The sequence below is a fragment of the Lipomyces arxii genome (genome assembly GCF_038497795.1).
Source record: "Lipomyces arxii strain Phaff 12-163 unplaced genomic scaffold V1512scaffold_5, whole genome shotgun sequence".
Classification (NCBI taxonomy): domain Eukaryota; kingdom Fungi; phylum Ascomycota; class Lipomycetes; order Lipomycetales; family Lipomycetaceae; genus Lipomyces; species Lipomyces arxii.
In genome coordinates, this window is record NW_027117704.1 from 848,028 (window position 1) to 867,299 (window position 19,272).

Genomic DNA, 19,272 nt, shown 5'->3' on the forward strand with positions numbered 1-19,272 from the left:
ATAGGCTCATCTACTGGGCTATTGCTGTGGTGGACTTGCAATAATTGATGTTATTAACGCAAAAAACTTGTCGGAAAGCTTAGTAATTTATTTCTTGATAAATCGATAGTTTGTGAGGTCCATGACATGCTATGACGGAACCGCAGCAGGTCAATGAGAATTTAAAATAAATTCTCCAATATTTTACAGAATGTTTAAAAAGCGAATTACGACCAAAAATCAACTGATAAAATACAAAAAAGAGAGTTCAAATTATTTCATGAATTTTCATCAGTAAAACTTTAGGCATTGTAGAAATGCAAAGAAGAAAAAATCAAACACCAACGACCAAATGCATATGAAATCCAAACACCATACTGAATAATCAGTTCAAACTCTGTACACTTTCAACTTCTTTTTAATTAACTGTCGGCAAATTGGGCACAATTTGCCGCTATGAGCAAGCGGACGATTACGGATAGGCATAGGAGCGATTTCATCGGCGCACCACTATGTTTGTTAGTACCTGTTCAATAATGTTCAAGTCGAGTAACGTACCTCGCAAACCGCTAAATGCGCACAAGGCAAAAACACTAAATAGTTGTAAGGCATAGTAAAGCAGTGAAATTATAGATCATACCTGTGTCTGCTGCTTGAGAAAAGCAGACCTTGCACTCAACATTCACATTCAAGTCCTCAGAAGACATTGGCTCTGGCCTTGAAGGCCGGTCCAACGTCATTTCAAGTTCAGCAGATTGCTGGTCTGGCACCGGAGGAGGTACTGGAATCGGTACCTGTCCGCGCAAGATCTGTTCAAGCTGTTGTTGCTCTTGTAATTCGTCACCCACAGACAGAGCTTCACCGGTCTGCAGTCTTCGCTCCCGATCTGCTTGCTCTGATGCCTCTCTTTCCTGAATACGCTGTTGCCATACAACTGCACGTTGGAACATTGCCGTGACCGGAGAAACGTAATCTACAACATGTGATTAGTTTACCGCATCAATGACACAGACACACAACCAACCATCACTCGACAGCTCCTGCATCGTTCCATACGCATTTCGCGCATGCTGATTATACCGTCGCCGGTCGACAGTCACTTGACTTCGCTCTGTGTACTCGGTCGCAGACTCGTGTGTACGTGCCGCCCAATACGCCTTGCAAGGCGTGCAATACATACCCCAGCGTGCTCCTTCGTTGACAGTACCACGGCCGTCAATATACACATCGTATTTGCCGGTCGCACTATGAGGTCGCTTGTCCAAACACCAGCAGCAAGTCTCAAAACTGAGGGCGCACTGCGAGTCGGCATGTTCGCATGTCTTTATGTACTGGTACACTGGGAATTGACCTGGGCGCCGAGTGCGAGGCCCAGAAATAGTGGCCATATCCTGCAATCACTAATTCTTTAATGTTAGATATGCCTGGATAGGCTGTGTTTCCGCCCTAAAGAGTTGGGATAAAGAACGGGCTACCGGGACCCCGAACTCCCCTCAGTCTCAAGCTTTAAACCTTAAATTTACCGAGACTTTCTCTATACAACACTTTAATTTATGCGGCAAGAAGGATCTGAAATGATCATATAGAGTCAATGAACTATGCATTGGATTCAGCGATAGCAGACTCACACGTATTTGCTTCGGTCTCAAAGTATTTAAGAAAAGATTCTCGCAGTGTTCATAACCGCTTGAACTCGATTGCACATGATTCAGAATTTGTGCTTGAAGTAGCTGCTGCGTATGACCTACCACTTGTTGGTCAGTAATTTAATCTACAGTCAGAAACTTGAAAGCTGACTTTATAGCCAATGAAAGATGTGGACGGTGGTATATCAGTCCAGACAAGATTGAAGAGTCAGTGTATTTCAAAAGCACAGACGGCCATACAGGACAATGGAATTTCAGCACTCGAAGACTGAACCTGCACATAATAGACTTAGCTATTGAACGGGGAGGGTAAGGTAGCGAGAGGACTCAAGAGGATTTAAGAGCGGCATGCTAATGCCGTACCAGCGTCGTCATTGTTGATTCGACTCGGCGAGGTAAACGAATGCCTGATTCACTTTCAAAGACTATTCCGATATGGTGTTCTGTCATAAATCGCTCATTGTTTGCAAGTGATATCGAGTGTGGAGTACTTCATCTTCCTCGGCAGTCGGTGCCGTCATCCGAGAGGGCACAGATTGAGTCTCGAATGGACGAGATGGTTGAGAGTTTTGTTGTAAGTTCTTCATACAACAGTAGCTCAGTAGTAGAAATAAGTACTTATACTTTAGAATTCTGGAGTTGATCTTGTGAGACTGAAGTCCAAGCTGGATAAACCACTCCGACCGATATGGGTTACGCCGGATCCTAAATTAGTACTACCGTCGGAGCCACCTAAAAGCAGTGAATTTTATACTATTGTTCTCTGCACGGCGTCACGCATGGTTCTTGATGGAAGTGAACGACGTCTTGGCTACACTTATGTACAAGGCGCAGCAGACGACCATGAAGAATGGGCGAGCACATTGACCCCAACCTTGTTTTGGTCAAACAAAGAGCTGCTACTGACCGCGTCAGATTTGGAGGTTGAGGAGCTTCTGCAGAATAAAGCGCTTAAAAGTACTTCTAAGGAAGCAGATTCTTACGATGTGAGTGGCATTGGTGAGTCTGGAATATGGATTGGTCGAAAGGGACAGAAGTACGGTCGTTTTCAGTACGTCATTGATCTTTCTACATCTATCAGCCCATCTACCGAAGACAAAGGCCAAAATGTATTAAGGCTTTCGTTGCCGGATGGCAAGAAAGGCAGCAAACGATTGCGTACTGAGTTGGCTTCTGTGACGGATTTTTACACCAGAGCGATCGATAAAGATGCCGAGGCAGTTCTAATTGTGTGCAATTCGGGAAGCGACTTTGCTGTTGGCGCTGCACTTACAATCATGGCTTTATACCATGATGATGACGGCAAACTACGGGCAGATAAGTCAAAGGTGTTGCGAGTGGACAAGGACACAATCCGTAAACGTTTGACATTCATCATCACACAAAGAAAGGTTAATCCAAGTCGGGCGACTTTACAAGCTGTTAATGCGTTTCTTATGAGTTAAGAAAAAGCTGGAAAAGTGATACGAGAAGTCTATCATAAATTAAAAGCACCGTAGAATACGTAAATTCACGGATTCGATGACAAAGACAATGTATTGTAAGATAACCCCCAAAAAATTACACCAGCAAACGAAACCCACACGACCAGCAGACGAAATATTCACTGGTAAGCTTTATCGTCTACCATCAACTACCACGAATGCCCTTTCTAAACTAGAAAAAGGATGTACATCTCTATTTATCAAACATCAAACAACTGAAAACACAATATGATTTTTGGAGACTAAGAACAAACTTATAATTCGATTCTTGGCTGTCTCTTGTGCATGACGATCTGGCAACCGCAGAAGGCGAGGAAAAGAGCGTAGATAATAGCACCGCCGAACAAGTTGACGGCAACGGGCTGGCCAGATGGAGGGTCTTCAGTAGAACCAAGGAAAGCCTCAGAGCCGGACAAGAAGAAACCAGCAAGGGCACAGAGAATGATGATTCCGAAGACGGAGAGAACGGTGCAGCACCAAGCGTATCCGGCCTATAAACATTGATTAGTCCTTCCGTTTCAAATTTGGCGGTTGACACAATTCAAAATTGTCAAAACATTAAAGTGTCACAATGAATGAATAATATGAATGAACTTACAGAAACAACTGGCTTCATTTTTGGTTGATGTGAGGGTGAAGATGAATAGGAGTTAAGTATGAAAGTGTGTTTAAAGGCAGGGATTTTTCGAGAGCAGCGCGTAAACTCTCGCATGAATGGTTATCTCTGCATATTCCACTCGTACACTTGTATTTATGGCATAGACAAAAATTATTTGCACATTTAAGTCATACTGACACAAGTCTCAATTTGCATTGTCAAGTTTGCAAAATAAAAATTATTTTATTTATAAGTTAAAACATACTTTATCCACATGTTAATAATATAATTATCGGCCTGCTAAAGGTGCCAAATGCTGTTCAAGATTTACAAGCGGCGATAAGGGTTGCGGCTGTATCTACGTTCATTGGCTATTGATAAAATAAAATAATATACTTATGTGGCATAAACACGTCAAAGTAATACGTGTTTAAGGCCAAGTGAAATTGAACCTCACAATGTACGAATTTTATAGACTTTCAATACTAATTACACACTGATTTCTGTCGCTTCTTTTATCAGATAGTTAAATATTCATTTGTTCAAGTATTAAACTATCGATCTTCGCGTATGTCAGTGTTTATCAGGATCAGGACATGACGTCAATGCTTAAATAAAAAATAAGCTCAAACCTTAATTGAGCTATGACCTTTACATGCAGCTCTAGTCAGGCACACTCGGCTTCAATCTTTCGCCGCTGACCGAAAACGGCAGTTCGTCTAACCCGTTCGCAGGTGCAAATCGTTCATCGTTTTTCTCTCTTTTCTTTTTTCCCGTTTCTGCTGTTTTTTGACGATTTTAAAACGTGATTTCAATTCAATTTGCTAAAATAGTTTTTTAGTTCGCCTCTTCTGATTATAAGCTTTATCAGTTTGGCTGCTTCAATCAGAATCAGTCCTCGTTTGACGCGACCCGCTCTCTCACTTTCATTTTCCTTCCCCCCCTTTTTCTCCCTGGTTATCCAGCGTCAATTTATATCGCACAACAACCCTTTTTTTTCGGTGTTGTTCAACGAACTTCAACAGTCATTAATAAGAATTGCGTGTTATATTAACGCGTGTTGTATTGCAACTGAAAATTCACTCTTTCGTTGCCACGCAGTTAGATTGTCTAACCACATATTCGATCGACCATTTCCATCTATATACTTTCAAAGAATTTACATGTGCTAGATACGATTGCATACAAGTGCGCAGTACCACTAGCAAACACAACAGAAACCTTTCCATTTCATATTATAGTCGATTTCTAGCCTCATCACTATAGCCTCAAACTACTTTGTCTTTCAGATTCATATTTGAGGCTTCCAGAAGAACATCTTATTTAAGCAACTAAGACTGAACCCGGAATAACTGGATTTGAGTCAAAAAGTCCTGCCGCATTTACTCTGTTCCGAACACTTATATCTCTATCAAGTCCAACTTTGAAAAAATGGCAAATCCACAAGTCACAGTTCCTTCACCTCTAGCCCCAGCATCGCAAATTTCCGTCCCTTCACCATTGGCACAGGCTTCTCTTGCACAAGTCACGCACGATACTCGTCCAGAAACTTTCATGATGTCAGCAGAGGCACAGGACCTGTTGTCACCAGATACAATCAACGCGTTAAAAGAAGTGGACAAATGTCAGTGCTTAACAAACTCGATCACACTAATGCTAACTGAATTTAGTAAAAATATTTCTGGCAAGTGCTCCGGCACAAATGATGCCAAAGGAGATGTTCAATCGATTCCAATTGCCTACTCAAGAATATGTCACTTGTGTTCTATGGTAAGCCCGCAATTCGATTAAGACTACCTGAATCGCAATTGACAGTTTTAGGAATGGAGTGTTTTACATCACCGGAACAGATATTGTCAGATGTATGACGTTCAGGTTTCAAGCATTTGGTCGGCCGGTCAAAAACCCAAAGAAATTTGAAGAAGGCATTTTTTCGGATCTCAGAAATTTAAAGCCGGGCAACGATGATGCTCTTTTGGAAGAGCCAAAGTCGCCGTTTCTTGAACTGCTCTACAAGAATAACTGCATCCGAACTCAAAAGAAGCAAAAGGTTTTTAACTGGTTTAGTGTTCCACATGACCGTCTCTTCTTAGATGCACTAGAGCGCGACTTGAAGCGCGAAAGCCTTGATCAAGAAACAACGACAGAGGCCGTTTCAGAACCAGCGCTTTCATTCCAATATGACTCTAGTCAAACACTGTTTGAACAACTAATGAAGGCTCTTCAACAATCTGCGTCTTCATCAATCGTTGCAGAGCGCATGTTGGACTCTTATAACGCAGGTCCAGCTGCCGTTTCTTGGGAGATGCCGCCACCGCCAATTCCGGCACCGGTGCCTACGACAGTTCTCAAATCAGAGCCTTTGACCAATCCCAACGATTTTGGTACTCCGGATCTTAATGGAATCTATACCATTGATCCTTCAGCGGCGATTGTCAACAATCCAGTACTTATGAATCGACAATATATGACGAACGAAACTTCGCCAGCGCCATCATTCGAATCTTCTTTATTAGACGAGCCATTTGATCACCGAACTGGAGTTCCGCTGGATCCAATGACACCTGATACTTTGAATTCTGTTAATTCGATAAAAGACACCACTCTTTACGATAATTTTGGGTTTCCTCAACAAGGATATCTTGATTACGACCTGCCAGGCACTGCTAAACCAGATTACAGACAATCTCGTGTTGGTCATAACGACTATCTGTCCAACACAATGGTAGGCGACCGGCACGCTACAAGTCATCAGCAGGTAAATCTGCTGAGCGGGTCACCTGTTTATAAGCAACGAAGAAGACGGACGTCTTTTAGCAATAACTTCTTTACTGGCCAGCCACAGCGCAGAATGCCACTGTCAAGCTCTGTCGCGACCATGATGGCAGACCAGGAGACGATGCATTATAATAATTCTTACAGAGGGAGCTCCCAGTTTTCAAACGTGCCACAGCAAGCATCGCATCATCATCACCACCGACATTATGCAGAGCTGCTTCATGCTGAAGAGGAAGTGTACGACTACGAGAATGACTACTTAGACTACTCCCAGTATCTGGACTATCCATTTTCTACCGAGACGAGTCAACAGTACAAACAGGATCAGCAGCCTTCACCGCCTCACTACCCTGTCCATGGGACGTTTCAGACAGCAAACCCTATGCAGGCGCCAACTTCAAATTCTAATTCTGGTGGTGGTCCGATGAAGATTAGGAAGTCCCGCTCTAACTTGCACGAGCCATACCCATCCGCGAGTTCGAGTCCCATGACGAGCACAGGCAATGGTAGTGGTCGCAAAACACATACTTGCCCTATGCCAGCATGTGGACGAATTTTTACTCGGCTGGAGCATTTGAAGCGACATGTACGCACTCATACCAAAGAGCGTCCTTACAGCTGCCAGATTTGCGGAAAAGAGTTTTCTCGGTCAGATAACTTGACTCAGCATCGACGGACGCACGAGAAAATGACGGCAATGTCAGACAGCCAGGCTAACGGGGTGCCAGCTAATGCTTCGGCTTCCACAGTAGCCAGACCTGCGCGCCATCGTCAGCTGCACCAGGAGGAACTGTATTATCGTCACCCGAGCGTTGAGTCGTCAGAGCACGATGATTCTTTTTACAGTCGGCAATTTCCGCAAGCAGACGAGGAAGATGAGCTGGAGGATGACGAAAGCGTGATGGCACAGTACGATGATGTCGATCCACCGTCGCGCGGTCAACATCATCGCCGAGTTCACCATACACAGCAACAGTCGTTGCCAGGGCAGCGATACCCTTCACAGCCGTACCGTCAACCGGTTTACAATGACGAGGCATCTGCGCAAAGCCCTGTAGTTCTAAACACAGAAGAAGACGACGATGAGGAAGTGGAAGGATTGCAGTATGAGCCACAGCACAGCCGTCACTATAACATGTACGAGCAGCAATCACATTACAGACCACTTGAGGCAGGAATAGATTATTGAAAAGTTTTTGGTTTATTGTTGTGTATACCGGAGTTACTAGTAGGAGTAAATTGTTTATTTTTTTTTTAATTAGTCCTGTACAATAAATTGAGCAAATCTATAGACATTGCATCTTTATTTGGCGTTAGTATATACATCCTGAACGTCTTCTATCTCGTCCAGTGCCGACATTAGTTTCTGCATGGTTTTGCCTTGGTCATCGTTCAACTCGACGACGCTTTCCTTTTTTGGAACGTACTCTATTCCCATTTCCCTAATTTCGTAATTGAACGCATCCTTCATCTCTTGAGCCACTTTGGCAGTTTCCGTCGCTTCGCAGATGATTTGATACATTGGGCCAAAACTAGCGTCTTCCTCATCTACATCTTCCATTTCCTCAATGTCTTCCGCACCCGCCTCGATAGCGTGCTCAAATATGTCGTCAAACTCAATCGGAGTCGGGGTTTGTGCGTTTTCTGCCGTCAACCGTTTGTTGATGCGAATCACGCCTTTGCGGTCAAAGTAAAACAAGGCCGGACCCAACTGACAGCCCGACTTGCCTACACACGATCGCACTGACGTAAACGTTCGTGCTTTGCTGTCAGTCAGCGCTTCACTGTGTCGAGTTTAGTAGTGCAAGATATAAATATAAAGGCGTACAACGTACATAATTAGTGCCGAGCCATTTGGACCTACTGCCTCGTACGTGACGCTGTCGAGCGCTTTCCCGCCATCAGTACTTACACCCGACGCTCGCTTAAGCGCACTTTCAATCACTTTCTTTGTCACGGAAGCTTTCTTGGCTGCCTCAATCGTAGTCGCCAGTCGCGCGTTCTGACTGGGATCAGGTCCACCGACTGTGTTGCAATTAATTAACTGCAATTAGTTCGCAAAGAGTCACTACTCACTTTTAGCGGCAGACACAATCATGCGCGAAAACTTCGTTGCGACTATATTACGTGCCGCGTCATTCGCAGCTTTAGTGTGCTTGATTGTCGCCCATTTGCTATGTCCACTGCTCGCGACAACTGAGGTCTGGAACCCGCGCCGGGCTGCTCTCTGCACACTGGTACGGCACACAGGGCGTACGACCACCGCCTTGACGCATTCAAATGACATCAGCAGTTTGTCAAACTATTAAATTACCCGATACGAACTAATCTCTCAGTCGAATTTAGTTATGAAGAGCTGTACACTAAATTTCTGGACTATGTTTCGAGACGGGATGTCCCAGTCAGGGTAATTTGTACTGTTCCTACGCGTATGTTCAAACTTCATTACCAATTTAGAATACAGCCAGATAGCAACTTAGAAAGTAGTCAAACTAAAGAGAAACAGCCGTGTTTTGCATTTGCACTCGAACAGCATTCAATTGTAGCTCGTATTCCTCGCTCACAATCTGCTGCAATGCGTCTAAAAGCTCATCGAGTGAACACTGCTCTCGGTGAATGTATTTCGCGTGTGCCAGAACCACCAAGCGTCGAAGGGTCCGGCCTCCAAATGACTAGCCAGATTAATATCACCATACACACAGCCAGCCAGCCTTACCTTGCAGCTCTGCGCAATTCGTAACAACCGTGAAGAAGACGCGCCGGGAGCAGAATACAGTGCCAGCGACGCCTGCGTATATGGCAGGATTAGCAAATCTATCGGCAAGGTTTCGTCAGTATCAGAAGCAGAAAATGTTAATTTCTCCGAGCTGTCAGTATCTTTCCTTGCACAACGTACGCGAGTGCGAGTCTGTGCACCAGAGTCCTGGTCTGTTTCGTCGTCAGATTCGATGGTAAAACTCGAAGACAGCGATGATGGAGAATCCGCTGAGAAGTCTAGATCATGTTCTGAATCATGTGTGATGGTATCAACCAAACGACAGCGTATCAACTCCAACATGCAAGATCTCAGAATTTCGTAAACTGCCATAGTAGATGGATAGCCAACATATTGTTTGATATCCACGCGGTCAATAAAAGCCTAAAAGTGTCAATGAAATTACCAACTAATGCTTGTTTCTTGTACTGAGTCCATGGCATCAATAAGATTCGAAGTCGTAAGAATTAAAACGTTCTAGCACTCAGTCAGTTGCGCAGCATCAGTATCAAAATTTCCGGCGCCACCTTTGCATCTCGTAGTCTGTCAAGTTCCGTTAAAAAAGCATTAACAACACGTAGCGCATCCGAGGGTTCGTTCCCAGAAACCGCCGCCTTCCGGGCGGCGGTCAAAGACTCGATTTCGTCTATTGGATGAGCTGTTGCCATGACAAACATCTCAAATCGACAAAATACCAATGAGAACAAAAACTAGGCATCGTTCGTCTTGCACAAGCTCACGAATCTGTTCAAATAGCTTGCCAACTAATTTACCACTTTCGCTGAACCATTTAGAAAACAAAGCATGAGCAGAAATTTCGACCAATTTGCCATCCGGAAATGTCCGAGAAAGTCTGATTTTCAATTTTTGAGCCATCGCTCGGCATAAACTTGTTTTTCCTGTCCCCGGAGGCCCGTGCAATAAAATTATTCTGGATTATTCTTTGTTTAGTCAATTCAAATGTACAAGAATGCAGACAGACCTGCCACAAGACACCAGATTGCTGTTAACTTTCCTGCTGGAGAATAACATCAACGTGCTCATAAAGTGTAGCAATCGATGCTTAATGTCATCGTCAAATATCAAACTGTAGCATAAGTATTCGAATTTAACAATATTCAAAAAGTAAACCTTTCCCACAAGCCATCAAGAGTACGGCAGGGTAGATCAATCACAGTAGACGCGACAGTGCCAGCATCATCAACAGAAATTGTATTAACAGACACGGATGGCCGGAGTTCGTACACATGAACTTCGAATTTGCAGTTTGCTAATAGCACAATTCCGTTGGATTCGTCAGCGCCCTGTATTTCAACAACGGAAATACGCGTTATCTTTTCTGCTAAAGTAGGGTCGTCTGACTCTGTTGGCGTAATGTGCCAGTCAAGACGCAGTGCTGTAAAATTTTCGCGTACCCAGACCTGAACTAGATTACGTATAGCACTATACCTATGAGTGACACCCGATTTTGCTAGTGCCTCTAGGTGGACGATTGCAGTCATCTGTTTATAGTTTTCCCTAAATGCCGCCTTCACGTGAACAAAATGACGTGCAGAAACCCGGAAGAAGTGAAAAGTGCCGAACACATAGTAAAGGGGTTTGTACTATAGATAGTGGCGCCCAATTTGATATAACGCCTAGCCTGGCCGGTAGTGCACGCACTCACTAACAAAATACATTCTGCATATACTTTTGGTTTAAATGCTTTTTAGCCTAGGTGTGTGTAATCTGCTCCAGTCAGACATTCTCCTTCTCTTAAGACTACTCATTTCCGCATTCTAATCAGGAAAATAATTTAGTGTAACTGTCTGTAATCTCTGCTATCAGACGATGGATGAGGGTCCATATTTACCTCCGGGTGATCCTCGCATGCAAGCACCTCGAGTGCTCACTACTCAATTAGTTATCGCTGGAACATTGGGAGTGTCTGCTTTTTTGGCTTTTTGCTTTTTAAGGACTAGATGGCCGGAATTATACGCTGCCCGTGTTCAAGGTCATACTACATTGCCTGTATTGCCCAAGTCATTTTTTGGCTGGATATCGGTGCTTTACAGTATCAAAGAAGAACAAGTTTTAGAAAGTGCCGGTCTCGATGCTTTTGTTTTTCTTGGATTTTTCACCATGGCAATCAAGCTCTTATGCGTTTGTACTTTCTTCGCCGTCACTGTTATAAGTCCGATAAGGCTTCACTACACAGGTTTATACGACTCCGATCCAACACCGGGCGGCGATGACAACGCGGGGACTTCTGGGTTTAATCCCATTCATTTAATCAGGAATCCATTCAAATCGCCAGACGACGCTCTAGCACCAGATCCAGAAGAATACGATACTTATCTTTGGTGTTACGTTGCATTTGCCTACATATTCACTTCTCTTACAGCATACTTCCTTCTCCGACAGACACATCACATTGTTCGGGTTCGACAGTCATACCTTGGCAATCAGAGCTCCATCACTGATCGTACAATTCGCTTATCTGGCGTTCCTGTAGAACTACGAACTGAAGAAGCATTAAAAGATCACATCGAATCTCTAGGCATCGGCCAAGTTCGGTCCATCACGATTTGCAAGCAATGGAAGGAGCTTGATAAGCTTGTGGATCAACGTCGGAATATGCTGTATAAGGTTGAGCGCGCTTGGACTGAATATCTTGGCGGTGACGGTGTCAAACGAAGCGCAAGAGCAACTTCGCGGATAAGTTCTGCGCCTCAAACACCACCTATTCCTCTTAGCACAGATGATAGTTTATTGCCTTTACTGGAAGATGGAGCTCCACCTTCGATTCCCAACATTATCAACGACACTCATTCTCTTGGCCGAAGGCGGCCATTAATCCGAGTTGGATTTTTTCGCTGTTTCGGTGGAAAGCTTGTCGACAAAATTGATTACTATACGGCTAAGCTCGAAAAACTTGATGAAACTGTTAAGTTTGCGCGGCACAAAGAGTACAAGGCTACTCCTGTGGCGTTCGTGACCATGGATTCAGTAGCTAGTGCTCAAATGGCGGCCCAGGCAGTGTTAGATCCTCAAGCATACAGGCTCATTGCGCATAATGCTCCAGCACCACACGATGTCATTTGGCGGAATTTGTATAAGTCGCGGTTTGAACGCCTGTTCCGAACTTGGATTATTACTTCTATGATTGTCATCGCAACCATCGTCTTGGTGTTTCCTGTTGGCTCACTTGCCAGCTTTTTGACAAAGGAATCTATTGCTCAATTTTGGCCTGCGCTTAGTCGAGCACTTGAAAAATCTGAAACCTTAAGTGCATTGATTACTGGTTTCCTTCCAACTTTGTTGTTCACGCTCCTCAACGTACTTATTCCATTTCTTTACAACTGGCTTGCCAGTTTGCAAGGATTTATTTCGCATGGAGATCTTGAGCTATCGGTTATAGGAAAAAACTTCTTTTATATCTTTTTTAACTTGTTCTTGATCTTTACTGTTGCTGGAACTGTTAGTAGATTGAGAATTTTGTTGACTGATACTCGCCAAATTGCATTCTTGCTTGCTAGATCTCTACGGGCAATGTCACACTTCTATATTGATTTGATCATTCTTCAGGGTATTGGTATGATTCCGTTCAGACTTCTGCAGTTTGGTACTGTTTTCAAGTATCCATTCCTGAGATTCTTCTCAAAGACACCGAGAGGTAAGCCTTATTTTGATTAGACTCGAAGTGTGACTGATGTGATTAGACTACTTTAATCTTTACAAGCCGCCAAACTTCAACTACGGTTTTTTTCTTCCGCAACCTCTGCTGATTTTAATTATCTGCCTATCTTACAGTTGTATGTCCACTAAGATTCTTACGTTTGGCTTGATCTATTTCATTCTGGGATATTTCACATTCAAGTACCAGCTTTTGTACTCGATGCCGCATCCTCAGCATTCTACCGGACAGTCTTGGCCAATGGTTTTTTTCCGAGTTTGTATCGGACTGCTCATCTTCCAACTTACGACCGCCGGTTCGCTTGCGCTGCAGAAAGCGTATGTTTTATCGTCTTTACTTACACCTCTTCCAATTGCTACGCTTGTATTGATGTGGAATTTCTACAACCATTATCTTCCTCTCTCTTACTTTATTGCGCTTCGTTCGATCAAGCAAAGCACTCATCACCGTCAAGGATCACGCACGTTGGACGAAGAACGCGAGCGAAACCAAGTTTATGTCAATCCGAACTTGGTATGTCCTCTTGAGGAACCTTGGATTGCAGATGAAGTCGGCCATCCAATCAATGTTCGGTACATCTAGTCACATTTCGCATGCACTTTGTTCGCGTTATGTAATTTTTTTTTTACGATGGGATGCTTATTTCTAAGGAGTTTTCAAAGTTTTGATGTCTGCTTTTTCATGTTTGTGGTAATACCTGCATCTTATTGGACGTGCTATTTTGCTAAGTCTCATCCGTAATTGAGTGCGACCGATATCTGTCACAATAGAGTTGAATGACTTAGTCTCTTGTCTTTACACGTGTACTATTAGATAATGACTTTATATTAAAAACATCACTAAATTCGACACCATTTTGGACTAAAACGGTGCGTTTTTGTTCACACCTTAATCTATCAAAAGCAGGGCCTTCAAACTTTATAAACATGTTTCTCAATTAACACAAAGCAAACAGAATACGGCAGCGAAGCAGCAGAATCCTTGAAGAAAAAAATCTAATGCAAAACAAGTAATAAGTGTAAGAAAAGATGTATGACACCACTAGCCCTCTATCTTGTCAACACGGGGTCCTTCCAGTTAAAACCCAGAAGATCTCAAATTTCTAGACCGCGCGACTCGCAAAAGAAAGAATGGGCGTTTAGACGGTCTAATATTACTCTGGCCTGGAGATGACATTCATCTGTCGGTAGGTTTATTTATAAAATCGCAGAGATGAACAACACGGATTATGACCAGGTCGCCGCACAAAGAAAAAAGAGGGACGAAGGCAGGACGTCCCTGACTTTATATACAAAAAAATCAAGGACTTAAAATTACATTATATAAGGCTTTAAGCGCACAAGTATTGCACTTTTGAGCAAACGCCGCATCTGACATAAGCACCACTAAAGTTTGTGTTGCTCCGCGCTTTCTACAACCTGGAAAGTCCGAGAGCATATGCTAAACGGTCCTCTTTTTATCATTCTCTCTACCTTTTTCTTCTATTTTGCATTGTTGCTGATTGTTTTATTTTTTTAAAATTTGAACGTGCTATTGCTTGTATTTAATTTGCTTTTTCTTTGACAGTATTTGAAGCATAAAAAAGTTTGATCAGAATCGTCCAGAATAAAAATGCCACCGAGGAATTCAATAGCATGGGGCAAGAGGAGAAGAAAGCAGTCCTCTAAGACGGAAGCGATATCTGCGAATGCATCTAATTCTACACCAGAATTATCAAGTCAGACTGAGAGCTTACCTGAGTCTAACTTGGATGATGGCAAGAGAGACGGATCAAGACTCTCAAATTTGAGCGTTTCCCAATTGCCTGCTAGTTTTGTCTCTGATCCAAAAGCAGATTCTTTAGCGAGTGAGAAGCAAGAAGCCAAAGATCAGAAAAATAGCGGAAATCATCTACTCACTGCAGCGAATGGGTTTGAAAAGCTTTCAAACGGCATCGGTAACGAAGCAAAAGCGGATCAAGCCAAAACTGATGCATCGCTGGTAAAACAGTTTCAAGACGTGCGTAAATATCCATTGCCATCTGGTGGTGATGATAGACGACGCGCGTCACAAAATCATTATCGTCAAAATAAAAATTGGTTTAAGCGAGAGGAGCAATACACGTCTAAGCCTTCAGTGGCCAACAGACCAAACTCAAGTTTTGAGCATACTTATCGAGACAGGTTAGAAATTTTGAAATTGTGTTGCATTTGTCAGCTGCTAACAGTGTTTAGGTCAAATAGATTTTCGAGCCGTAAAGATTATTCAGACAAAGACTATCCAACAAAAGATTATTCAGATATTATCAGCTTGCTCTATCAAAGCCCTTTGTATGTTAAGATCCCGGGAGATCCAACGTCAAAGATCATGAAGGGATACTTCAGACGCGCTCATAATATGCTGCCGTTGCCAGATCATAGCCAGGTCGCGTCTCAATGTCCAATGCGAATATTCTTGCCAAATATGAAGGCCAAGATTGTGTATCCGCCTTCACAGACGACCACACCGGCACTTTCTAATGAATCTGATGCGATGAATTTTCAGGAGGAGAAATTATGGGCGAGAGATTCTGATCTTGACACAGAATTGGAGGAAAAACAGATAGCAGATACAACTGAGAATGAGACTGTGGACAACTTTAGGTCTTCAAAGTCCAACAATGTTGAGGTTAAATATGAAGAGTTTGGTATAGATATTGGTATTGATGACAGCAACACGTCTATGATACCTAAAGTCCGTTTACCTCCTGCGTCAGTATACAAACAGGCTACACCCGAGCCTGCACCTGCAGTCGCACCTGCAACCTCCACTGGACCACCGGAGCAACCTTATACAGCAACTTCTTATCAACAGCATATGATGCCTGTCCCTATGGGTACTCCTGTTGGTTATCCGATCTCCGTAGGGTCATCGATGGCACCAGTCATGACGTTGCCCCCCGCAGTTCCTCCAGTTCCCCAAGAGTATCGACTGACTCCCGAGGTGATGCACCAGCCACGTCCAACAAAGGCTATGAGCGTTGCTGATATTGAGCCGCCCAACTCGCATAGTCCAGTCGATGGTCAACAGCAAAAATATGGATATTCTTTCCGTCCACATCGTGGATATCGTTCTGACAACAGTCAGGGTAAGATCTTATACGTGTTTTGCTGGTATTGCAAGAGCTAACTATGTCTAGGACATCGAGGATACCATGCTAATGGTTCACAGTTTTCAGAAAATCAAAAGGGAGCGATGCGGAATATGGTTCCTCGTGGATACTCACAGGGATTATATTCTGACGGATTTTCGCCTGTGCCTTATCCGCAGATGATGGTCCCGAATGCAGCCATGGTTCCTTTAGCATCATCTCCACAAACTGTGATGCCCTCACTTTCAGCAAACACGTTCACTCAAGAAACGAACGGTATGGTGTATTTTTACGATCCCATGCAGTATTATCAGTACTACGCCGAGAACTCAATCACACCGCCTCAAGCAGCGCCAGTCGTTGTGCCGGTTTCTAGCGGTCAGCCGGTCAACCCTAGTCTCTACTATTATTCACAAATGCCACAGTCTACCGGTTACTACCATTAGTTTACTAGCCGTACAGTTCTGTTTTTGGGGTATAATATTTTACATTATGTATGGATAATCCAAAAGCGCACGGAATTATTTACTCTTAAACCTTTCATTTGCTCTATACAATAATTCGAATTGATTACTATCATTCAAGCAGAATATACTTTAACTTACTGTCCGTATAAGTTATTTCGTCAATACTTCCACTTAGCCAACTCGGCGGTGATGTATGACAAACGGCAACGTAGTCATTTACCCGGCTGAAATCAGTCGATCTTTATCATCCGCCAAACTCCCATTGCAACTGACGTCGCCTCGTTCCCCATCACCTCCCAACTCTCATCTTTCTCTGACAATATACTTCTGCTATCTAGACTCGTCAAGTTAGAAAGATGTCTTCTGCTGAATTGTCACGTTTCGCTGGTCGGACTGAAAAGGCTGGTTCTAGCACCCAGAACCATGTGTTGGTCAAGGTCAAGTATCTCGACTCTATCAGACGATTCCGAGTCTTGCCTGTCATGTTTAAAATGGCAACATTCCCACCTCACGTATGATTAAGTGTATGACTGTAATTTTTATTCTGACTCGATTCGCAGTTGAAATATTTACTTGGAATTGCTCCTGATGCTAATATTGCGGTGTCACGGTACTCAAGTACGCATAAGGACTACATTCCATTAGATTCCAAATCTGCCTATGAATCACTTCGTACATCTATATTTGTTAAGGGAAAAGCAAAGCTGAATGTTCTGGACGGTAAGTATCATAGACATCAATGTTATAAGTAGCTAATCTGTACAGTTATTGAAGAGTCAGCAATGGCACCCGAAACAAACTCAGCTACTGAGTCAACGTTCGAGGAAGTTGTTAGTAGTATGAGACCGATGTGTGGATCGGCTTTGTCTGAGGACTTGGCTGCTTCCATAATTGCTACTCTTAAGCGTGACGAGGCCCAGACTGTGATTAGAAGTATTGTACAGACCGAGATGAACAAGTTAACCGAGTCCTTGAAGTCGTTGGATGTCGATCAGAAATCTGTTGCGGGAGAAGCGGAGAAGATTGAAGATTATGCCACCGGTTTAGTTGGGATGTTCAGTGTTCGTTGCGACATTTGCCAAAGAGAAGTTATGAGCTCAACTTATTATCATTGCGGCATGTGCCAGAACGGCGACTTTGACATTTGTGCCATGTGTATTAGGGACGGATATCACTGCTTAAATGATCGTCACCATCTTGTTTCGCGCCAGGTACAAAACGGGTATCCTCGTCCGGTAAATGATTCGCTTATCCAACCAAAGTCTGATTTTACGGAATCTCAGCAACAAAGGAGCGTTATATTGCCTTCTAATCTTATATCTCATTCAAAGCAAGTGCACGAATTACATGCGTGGAAAGAGGGAAAGCAAAGTGCGTCAATATCGTCCTCTAACTGTTGTGATAATGGGCGTCTTTCCGCGAATAATGCTACTCACTTAGCTGTTTGTGACGGCTGTGATGGTTCAATCAGCGGCCTTAGACACAAATGTGTCAATTGCCCAGATTTTGACTATTGTGATGCTTGTTACAAGTCAGTTTCGTCTACACATCCTGGTCACAGTTTTGTGACCATCTCGCATCCTTCGATGTATCACAGGGCACGCACAGGTGCTGCTAATTCTGCTGTTCACTACGGTATTATGTGCGATGGCCCTGGCTGTGCCTCGATTAAGCATTGGATTGTTGGAGCGCGGTACAAATGTACAATTTGCGACAACTATGATTTGTGCCAAAACTGTGAAGCATTACCAAATTTACAGCATGAAATTACACATCCTATGATTAAGTTGAGAACTCCTGTTTGTAATTTGACTGTCGACGCATATAAAGGAAATGATTTGAAACCCAATGTTGCATCTGCTGCAAATACACAAGAAGTTCTCATTGTCGGTAGCGGTGATGAATCTGAGGTTGTGGTTGAGACGGCTGAATCAGTTGAGGCGGTTGAGGCGGTTGAGGCGGTTGAGGCGGTTGAGGCGGTTGAGGCGATTGAGGCGATTGAGGCGATTGAGGCGATTGAAGAGGCTCAGGTAATTGAAGCAGTCGAGGCGGCTCAAGTAGTTGAAGAGGCACAGGCAGTTGAAGCAGCTAAGCCAAAGAGCATGGAGTCCGAGGACAATAGAAAATCGTTAGCTGCTACTTTTGTCAGCCAGACCATCGTCGACGGTGCTGAAGTTCGTCCCGGACAGCTTTTTTTCCACTCTTGGTGTTTAAAGAACACTGGATCTGTTGCCTGGCCTGCTGGAACAACTGCTGTTTTTGTGAGTGGCAACAAAATGTTTCCAACTAGCTCAAACACCCTAAACACCTCGATTTTACCTACATATGTGCCACCTGGTGAAAGTGCCGTGTTCGCCGTAATGCTACAGGCGCCGGAGATCAGTGGACCTGCTGTATCTTACTGGAGGTTAATGACTGCTGATAACGAACGGTTTGGCCAGAGCTTGTGGTGTGATGTCAGAGTAAGCGACGCCGAGACTGAAGATATGGCACAGAGCAAGTACACTGACGCCTCTGATATCATGTTCCCGGTCTTGAATGTTGATAGCAGTGTTGCAAGCTCGGTTATTGCTGTTTCCGAAGGAGAGCGTATTACAGCGTCTCCTTCTGTTAGAGCCACCGAGGAGATTGCTCAGCCCGAGACCGGCGAAGAGATTCCATCCGTCTTGAGTGACGCCGTTTCATCGTCGTTTGGTGATCTAAGCGAGGATGATTACGAGTTGGTTGACGATTCTGAGGGTTCCGTATGGTGAAGTGCGGTGGAGTAGAGGTTTAGGTCC

The 19,272-nt window shown here is 43.7% G+C and overlaps 9 protein-coding genes across 9 annotated transcripts; 5 read left to right on the forward strand and 4 right to left on the reverse strand.

The window, feature by feature from the left end:
• Positions 1-227: 227 nt before the first annotated feature.
• Positions 228-1,478, reverse strand: V1512DRAFT_261687 (uncharacterized protein). The gene is made up of 4 exons (XM_066916117.1): positions 1,004-1,478; positions 620-952; positions 538-572; positions 228-489 (listed from the first exon to the last, which is right to left on the reverse strand). The coding sequence occupies exons 1-4, from the start codon at positions 1,365-1,367 to the stop codon at positions 370-372; spliced, it is 852 nt and encodes a 283-aa protein (XP_066772385.1). The 5' UTR covers positions 1,368-1,478; the 3' UTR covers positions 228-369.
• A 4-nt stretch (positions 1,479-1,482) lies between these two features.
• On the forward strand, positions 1,483-3,154 carry V1512DRAFT_261689 (tRNA A64-2'-O-ribosylphosphate transferase). The gene is made up of 4 exons (XM_066916118.1): positions 1,483-1,736; positions 1,784-1,934; positions 1,992-2,199; positions 2,255-3,154. The coding sequence occupies exons 1-4, from the start codon at positions 1,571-1,573 to the stop codon at positions 3,068-3,070; spliced, it is 1,341 nt and encodes a 446-aa protein (XP_066772386.1). The 5' UTR covers positions 1,483-1,570; the 3' UTR covers positions 3,071-3,154.
• V1512DRAFT_261691 (uncharacterized protein) lies at positions 3,102-3,785 on the reverse strand. The gene is made up of 2 exons (XM_066916119.1): positions 3,708-3,785; positions 3,102-3,600 (listed from the first exon to the last, which is right to left on the reverse strand). The coding sequence occupies exons 1-2, from the start codon at positions 3,723-3,725 to the stop codon at positions 3,364-3,366; spliced, it is 255 nt and encodes an 84-aa protein (XP_066772387.1). The 5' UTR covers positions 3,726-3,785; the 3' UTR covers positions 3,102-3,363.
• A 1,353-nt stretch (positions 3,786-5,138) lies between these two features.
• Positions 5,139-7,674, forward strand: V1512DRAFT_247257 (STE like transcription factor-domain-containing protein; the record flags this gene model as incomplete). Its single annotated transcript, XM_066914481.1, has 3 exons — positions 5,139-5,331; positions 5,378-5,477; positions 5,529-7,674. The coding sequence occupies 3 exons, from the start codon at positions 5,139-5,141 to the stop codon at positions 7,672-7,674; spliced, it is 2,439 nt and encodes an 812-aa protein (XP_066772388.1).
• Positions 7,675-7,731: 57 nt separating this feature from the next.
• Positions 7,732-8,919, reverse strand: V1512DRAFT_142786 (transcriptional regulator TACO1-like protein). Its single transcript, XM_066913011.1, has 3 exons — positions 8,562-8,919; positions 8,321-8,510; positions 7,732-8,269 (listed from the first exon to the last, which is right to left on the reverse strand). Exons 1-3 carry the CDS (start codon positions 8,770-8,772, stop codon positions 7,789-7,791), a joined length of 882 nt encoding a protein of 293 aa, XP_066772389.1. The 5' UTR covers positions 8,773-8,919; the 3' UTR covers positions 7,732-7,788.
• Positions 8,920-8,977: 58 nt separating this feature from the next.
• On the reverse strand, positions 8,978-10,742 carry V1512DRAFT_205579 (P-loop containing nucleoside triphosphate hydrolase protein; the record flags this gene model as incomplete). The annotated part of the gene is made up of 7 exons (XM_066913361.1): positions 8,978-9,157; positions 9,202-9,624; positions 9,670-9,717; positions 9,768-9,886; positions 9,936-10,171; positions 10,223-10,327; positions 10,372-10,742. 7 exons carry the CDS (start codon positions 10,740-10,742, stop codon positions 8,978-8,980), a joined length of 1,482 nt encoding a protein of 493 aa, XP_066772390.1.
• A 150-nt stretch (positions 10,743-10,892) lies between these two features.
• V1512DRAFT_275630 (uncharacterized protein) lies at positions 10,893-13,755 on the forward strand. The gene is made up of 2 exons (XM_066917839.1): positions 10,893-12,895; positions 12,942-13,755. Exons 1-2 carry the CDS (start codon positions 11,071-11,073, stop codon positions 13,496-13,498), a joined length of 2,382 nt encoding a protein of 793 aa, XP_066772391.1. The 5' UTR covers positions 10,893-11,070; the 3' UTR covers positions 13,499-13,755.
• A 1,372-nt stretch (positions 13,756-15,127) lies between these two features.
• V1512DRAFT_142853 (uncharacterized protein) lies at positions 15,128-16,346 on the forward strand. Its single transcript, XM_066913012.1, has one exon. The coding sequence runs from the start codon at positions 15,263-15,265 to the stop codon at positions 16,061-16,063; it is 801 nt and encodes a 266-aa protein (XP_066772392.1). The 5' UTR covers positions 15,128-15,262; the 3' UTR covers positions 16,064-16,346.
• A 502-nt stretch (positions 16,347-16,848) lies between these two features.
• V1512DRAFT_252804 (uncharacterized protein) lies at positions 16,849-19,245 on the forward strand (the record flags this gene model as incomplete). The annotated part of the gene is made up of 3 exons (XM_066914727.1): positions 16,849-17,004; positions 17,053-17,212; positions 17,258-19,245. The coding sequence occupies 3 exons, from the start codon at positions 16,849-16,851 to the stop codon at positions 19,243-19,245; spliced, it is 2,304 nt and encodes a 767-aa protein (XP_066772393.1).
• Positions 19,246-19,272: the final 27 nt, after the last annotated feature.